The 7,116-nt window shown below is 52.9% G+C and overlaps 1 protein-coding gene across 2 annotated transcripts in view; it reads right to left on the bottom strand.

The window, feature by feature from the left end:
• Positions 1–3,501: 3,501 nt before the first annotated feature.
• OXNAD1 (oxidoreductase NAD-binding domain containing 1) overlaps positions 3,502–7,116 on the bottom strand; it is a 51,915-nt gene continuing 48,300 nt past the window's right edge. For both annotated transcript variants that reach the window (XM_010856712.1, XM_010856711.1), the window contains 3 exons: positions 5,603–5,845; positions 4,734–4,842; positions 3,502–4,059 (listed from right to left, as the gene is read on the bottom strand). In XM_010856712.1, coding sequence (XP_010855014.1) covers positions 3,905–4,059; positions 4,734–4,842; positions 5,603–5,845 — 507 coding nt within the window. In that variant the 3' untranslated portion in view covers positions 3,502–3,904. The remainder of the gene's footprint in view (positions 4,060–4,733; positions 4,843–5,602; positions 5,846–7,116) is intronic.

Below are 7,116 nucleotides of genomic sequence, written 5' to 3' on the forward strand. Positions count from 1 at the left end.
CTCTTTGCGACCCCAGGGACAGTAGCTCGCCAGGCTCTGCTGCCCGTGGGATTCTCCAGGCAAGAATACCGAAGCGGGTGGCCACTGCCTTCTCCAGGTGTAACCAATAAATAATTAAGAAACAAAAAAACAAAACGAAGGCCAGTTCATCAGCTCTGGGAAGGCCCTTTCACCCATGTACGAAGCATCTACCAAGTGCCTATCGCACGCTCAGGAGAGCGCTGAACAAGGCAGAGCCCTCCTCACGGGCAGGCTCCAGGCCGGCGGAGGAACCCGGGCCGTCTGCCTCCGACATCCTGAGCAGGAAAGCGGAACGCGGAGTCACGCCACGCTCCCGCTCACGCTCTGCCCTGCCGAGCCCTCCCCGGGGACCTTCAGCCTCGGTGGCGCTATTCTGTCTCACATGCGGGCGCAAGTCTGTGCCCAGACGTGGGTAATTACAAACCAGGGCATCGCGCAGGTCACCGGCCCAGCGCGGGGTGGGGCTGAGCCGCGAACCCAGCGGTCGGCTCAGGGCTCCCCAGCTGCCCTTCTCAGCCACCACGCCAGCAGTCCCAAGGCACCCGGGCTGGGCTTCCCCGAGACGGAGCTAGGAGCTCCCAGAGGGATCCTGACGGGCCTGGCGGGCAAGGGCAAACGGATCTCCTTGAGCAGCGGACCAGAAGCACCGTTCCGTGCTCATCGCCAGAAAGGATGGAGTTGGAAGGGGCTGCCATTCAGGCAGTGGTCACAATCTGGCCCCTCAGGGGTTTATAGACAGTGAGCAAGCAGCTGGAGAGTGAACTCAGGCCGGGAGGCCGGGAGGCCGGGAGGCCGGGCCCTTCCGGGAGGAGGCAAACATTCTCGCCCATGCTTTCCTTAAGCCGTGTGCAGCGATGGATCTCGCCCGAGGACTGGCCTTTCTTTAGGAGCTAAGGATCAGACAGCACAAGGTCTTACTCATGGAAATGCTTTTCTTCGGCTCCACGTTAACGACTGTAATTGTAACGAATCTTGCCTGGGAACCTGTTTCTCAAGACTTGTCCCCCTAATGACACAGCAGCAGTCTGCCTCGCCCGGAGACATTGCCCAAAACCCGTTCTCCCTGGCTGGTCTGGGGCCGGTTATCTCAGGATGTCTGTCTTAGGGGAGGGTCTGGGGAAGCTCTTAGGACCTCGAAGTATTCTTTTTCTCTATTCTCAGCTGTCAGCTGAGAAGTATCCAATGCCCTGCTTAAAACAGTGGGGGTGGGTACTCTTTCTACCCGCTTCTGATGTCCGTGTCAGAAGCTTTATCTTTCACTTCCAATGAACACCTACCCAAGGCTCTCGTGAATGAGACGGCCTTTGGTCCCAGAGGTGTCTTCTCCTCCGGAGACCATGGATCCGGCACCGCAGCTCGCCATAAGCTGTCGCAGGCAGCCTGCCGGGCAGAGCTGGGTGCCCCAGGACGGGCGGCCCTGGTTCTCTGACAACACAGAGCCTGACCCAGGCCGCACTGCAGATGCCCCAGCACCCCACACTGACACGGAAAGGCCCAGGGCGGCCCCCTGCACAGGCATCTCCTCCGGAGGGCCACCTGGGCCTGGGGCTGAGCGCACTGCCCCCATCCCTGCCCCTCCCGTCTCCAGCTCCTTGGCCTCCTGAGTGCGCGGCCCTCAGGCCCAGCCCGTGGCCTGGACACCCCGGGGCCTCCTGACTCAGGGCTCCAAGGAGCCAGAGCCCCCCGTGCGCCCGCCACTTCCGAACAGTGCTGACCGCTGCCCTGAATGGACTCCGATGTTCCCATCAGGTCACAAGACCCCCTTTGCTCCTCAGTTCAGTTCAGTCACTTAGTCCTGTCCGACTCTTTGCGACTCCATGGACCGCAGCACGCCAGGCCTCCCTGTCCATCACCAACTCCTGGAGCTTGGCTCAAACTCATGTCCATTGAGTCCGTGATGCCATCCAACCATCTCATCTTCGGTTGTCCCCTTCTCCTCCCACCTACAATCTTTCCCAGCATCAGGGTCTTTTCAAATGAGTCAGCCCTTTGCATCAGGTGACCAAAGTATTGAAGCTTCAGCTTCAGCATCAGTCCTTCCAATGAATATTCAGGACTGGTTTCCTTTAGAATGGACTGGTTGGATCTTCTTGCAGTCCAAGGGACTCTCAAGAGTCCACTCCAACACCGTAGTTCAAAAGCATCAATTCTTTGGCGCTCAGCTTTCTTTATAGTCCAACTCTCACATCCATACATGACTACTGGAAAAACCATAGCTTTGACTAGATGGACCTTTGTTAGCAAAGTAATATCTCTGCTGTTTAATATGCTGTCTAGGTTAGTCATAACTTTTCTTCCAAGGAGTGTCTTTTTATTTCATGGCTGCAGTCGCCATCTGCAGTGATTTTGGAGCCCCCCCAAAATAAAGTCTTTCACTGTTTCCACTGTTTCTCCATCTATTTGTCATGAAGCAATGGGACCAGATGCCATGATCTTAGTTTTCTGAATGTTGAGCTTTAAGCCAACTTTCTCACTCTCCTCTTTCACTTTCATCAAGAGGCTCTTTAGTTCTTCTTCGCTCCTAGTGAAATCAAATCTGGTATTGAAATAGCTGACCAATGACCTCTGCTTAAAACATAACAAAATTCAAAACGTCCTAGTCGAGGCTAGCGTGGTGATGCCAGCCATCACGGGGCCCCACAGATGAATGATGTGTTTACGCCCTGGAGTCCCCGAGACCTGCCCTGGAGAGGAAGGGCCCCCTGCCCTCTCTCCTCAGCTGAGGACTAAACTCTGCATGGTCCCTGCACCTCCCACGCTGGTCTACCTCTCTTCTCAGACCCCATGCACCTCATGAGGTTCTCCAAGAAGCCAGCCGTGGTCCTTGTCACAGAAAGGAGGGCCTGGCCTGAGCCTGGGGACATTTCTCAGATTTTTAAAAATCTACACAAAAATAAGGAGTACAGTCTTCTTTTTAGCAGTTCCACCAGGGAAGCCTCAGACGAGGCTCTCAACTCTCTCCACCCATTCTGGGGACCGCCTCCTGACCCCAGGCTTAGCAAGCACTTAAAATGGTAGCTGCTTTCTTTCAGCCACTCAAAAGCCGTGGTGCCAGGAACAACCCTGGCCAAAGAATGAAATATGAGGCAGAGCAGCAGGACTTGGAATCGGCTCTGCACCCCGCGATCAATCCTGAGCACACTTGTACAGCCCATCAAGCCCAGACACTGAGGGCAGAATCACAGAGAACACAGCACTCATCGTCACCTCGGTCCCGGAAGAGAAGCCACCTCACACGTGGAGCGCTGAGACAGACAGCCAAGACATGGGCCTCAGAAAAGGTTTCATCTGAGGAGAAACTCACAGTCAGGATACATACTTAGGATATTCATTAACAGAAGCAAATATGCTGGATGTTCAATACCCTAAAGCAGTTTTCCCAACAGCTTTCTATTTCCAAAACCAACTTTTAACAGTCTCAAGAAACGAGGCTGCAGGCCACAAGAAGGTAAACTAAGACATTCAACAGAAACCATTCCAAATGATCTCACATTTACGTTTATTCAACAAAAGATACATACGTGGCTGTCAAATAATTTAAAGAGCCTGCATTTCACACACAAAACAGTAGTTTCATATGGGTGAAGGATGTGTCTTTTTTCCCTTGAGAGAAAATATGTATTGACCAATTCAAGGTACACCATGAGATAATCAGTTATTCATAAAAGAAAGTCAATGTAATAAAAATCAGTTTAATTAATGAAGTTTTTGCAACAAGTTTATCTTTTAACTGTCAGCTGCTTTTACTTGTTTCTCCAATTGGGCAGAGTCCACAGCCTTAAAAAGAGAGTGGGCAGAGGAAAATCACAGGCCGAACCACAGAGCGCCCTGTGTGTGAGCCTTGCAGGCCTCATCTGCCTCCTTCTCCCAGCCCCGCCTGCCGCTACCACCACTTCTCAAAGCAGATGTGCTCTCTGGGGACGCGGCTGCTCTCCAGCTCCTTGGAGAAGAAGTCTGTCATGGGAGGTGGACCACAAATGTAGAACAAGGTCTCTTTCGAAATGTGATCTCTTATCTCCTTCTGCGTTATTCTTCCTTCTGCCGAAAACACAGAATAGACACCAGGTTGAGCCAGATGCGTTTGTACTGAAAGGAGGAAGCACTGACCACAACTTGGCAACAGAGTTTATTTTCAATAACTGGGCCCAGAGGTTGTGCCCCGAGTCATCCACGCATTGGCTCCTGCGGGCGTCCAGGCCGGATCCCAGCTGAGAGCGTGTCTCCAGGCTTCCTGAAGCCACAGCGAGCAACGCGGGCAGCCGGTCACCACACACTCTCCAGACAGGGCCGCGCAGCGTGCTGGTCTTTGGGACAGATTCAAAACTGCCTTCAGCAAAGTAACTAAACTGCTTTGTGAGAAATCCTTCCAGGAGGGGAAACCACGAAAAATTTAAATGACTATTCATGGCAAATGGAACTGATTCAGTCAAAGCTGGAGGATAAATTCTCTGTATGCATGTTACAGCAATGACGCAAAGGTCCCCTAAAAAATGCAGAAAATAAATTTTTAATATAGGCAGCAGGAGATCTGTATATAATAAGTGAACCCAACTAATCTCTCCTTATGTTTCCATAATGAATCATCTCTCAATCCCCCAGGTAGTGACATTCCCAGCCAGCAAATCCCAACAATAAAGCATTTACACTCAACCAACTGGTACATCCACACGGCAATGGCATGGAGACGGTGAAAACACCTTTTGGGGACTCACCCGTGATATACGGTCTGAGGTCTGCAGTGATTTGTGTCGTCTGTTTTGTAACATGCAAACTGCAGGCAATCTTCTCAGGAAATTCATTTACTAGATCGAGGATATTTTTCTGGAATGTCAAACGTATTTGGTCACACGACAATTTTAAAAAACCAAAACAGATGTGCACCCCCTGGACGCCGAAGCTCCACTGCCAATTCTGCACACGTCCGCTGCTCGGCTCTCCACTTAAGAGAGGCATTGTTTGCAGCCGGGCAGGCCAGAGCAATCTGAGTGCGGGGGGCTATTTGCCTTTAATTGAAATCTGAATATGCTAACAAGCATATTACTAACTCTCCAGGAGTTTTTGCTTTTTTCTTTTCTCTCAGGCGTGGGCAATTAAGCAGCAGTTTCAGTGACCACAGTTGTGTCTTTTAACTGTTTCTGTTCTTTTGTTCATCCTTGCAGCTGCAAAGCCACCCAGAGCGACAGGCTTCTCCCTCAGAGGGACTTAGTTCCTGCAGATGCAGCTGATGGGGGTTTCACGTATTGAGCTGGGTCACACCTACTCTTGGGGCACCCAGCCCACTCATAGGCCTCTTGACCCTCTGGGGAGCCCCAGGGGCAGGCTGAATTTTTCTGCTCACCCACCTCCAGACTCAAGCCCGCCAGACCTGCCCTCTTCTGTCACTGCACTGGGAGCCTCCTTAGCACTAGCTTTTTAAACAGTTCTGGGCAGGATAGGATGTGCTGATTAATTCTCTTGAACAGGGTTCAGCCTTTCAAGCCTCTGGTTTGAACTGCTGGAGAGAAGAGCGAATGGAGAGAAGAAAGGCCCGTGCCACAAGCCTGCTCACGCCCAGCTAAACGAGACGCACACTGCTCCCCACCTTGAACAGGAGCTCGCTGGTGTCTTTCGCGCTGTACAGCAGTCTGACTGTCCCCATCTCATACCCCTGTCCCTTGCTTGCCCGCTCTCTGAGGAGGTCGGCCGCGTGCCGCAGGATGGAAAGCAGGGGGTTAATCCCAACACCTCCCGCGATCAACACGAGGTTTCTGGAGGCGTCCGTGGGCTGTGGGTCGAAGAAGAACTCCCCCCCGACTCTCACAGCCACCTCAGAGTCCAGGGTGCACTGCGGGGGACAGAGAAGAGACGTCAGTCCTCTGTGGCAAAGGCCTTACACCAAATGCTCATCCGTAGTAAGGCTGAGTGTCCGCCCCCGGGGTGTCTATCAGTTTCTAGGCCCATCTTCACTCACTCACAGTGGCTGTAGGACCATGAACTGATTCCACTCGCCCATCACCCAGGCTGTTGCGCGTCCACCTTCGTGACGCAGGTGGCACAGCTACGCCGGATGGAGACAAGGAGGCCTGCCTCAGGGACTCTGCCACATGCTGACTTTCTGGGTGATGAACTAGCTGGCTTGTGCAGAGGCCCTGGGCCCAGGGGACAGCCTGGAAGCAGGAGGTGAGGACCACTCCCACCCCTGCAGGCAAAGGGGCTACGCCAGGTAAGGACACTTACACCAGGGTGACCATCAGAGCTGCACACGCTGGCTCTCCAGGGGGACCACGCTGCCCCAACGGGGGCATTCTGGAGGGTGTAACCGTTATCTGAGGAACCCAGCTGGCATTTAGAGGGCGGTGCCCGAGATGCCGGATGTGAACTCGGGTGTCCCAAAGCAGATCGGAAGAGCGTACGGCTAAACCTGCAGGAGATCCGTGGGCCAGTTTCTGCGGGTAGTTTGATGCCAGCCATCTGGGGGGCATTTACACCACAGCAATCAGCAGATACAACAAATGAGGACTTTTTAAAGTCAGAGAGCCGGTCTGACAGCACACTGTGATCTGTAACGCACACAGGCTACCCTGCATGATGTCTTTCTGAACGATCTTCAGGACGTTCATGGAGGTGAAACCAGTTCGCAAGGATCTGAGACTAGACCCTAACTCATTTCATAAAAAAAACCTGAAAGGAGTATTTGCGCGGATCTAATGTCACCTGAATCTTCCAGAATGTTACTGCCATGTAGACTGTACAGTACTGTGTCCAAAACTTTACCAAGCATGTTCACTGTTCTAGAAAACCGGATCCGAGGGTGCAGCACGCATGGGTGGTCCTGGCGACAGCTGTGCACCATCTGCATTTGTAGACGTGTATTCACATGCGGAGATCCTACGCCGAGGAGCAGGAGCCTGACTGACTGCTTCAGCCTACCTTCTAGTTTCCTGGGCTTCCCTGGTGGCTCAGCTGGTAAAGAATCTGCCTGCAATGCAGGAGACCTGGGTTCAATCCCTGGGTTGGGAAGATCCCCTGGAGAAGGGAAAGGCTGCCCACTCCAGTATTCTGGCCTGGAGAATCCCATGGAGTGTATAGTCCATGGGGTCGCAAAGAGTCAGACAT

Source organism: Bison bison, unplaced genomic scaffold (assembly GCF_000754665.1).
Source record: "Bison bison bison isolate TAMUID 2011002044 unplaced genomic scaffold, Bison_UMD1.0 scf7180017864374, whole genome shotgun sequence".
In the NCBI taxonomy this organism is placed as follows: domain Eukaryota; kingdom Metazoa; phylum Chordata; class Mammalia; order Artiodactyla; family Bovidae; genus Bison; species Bison bison.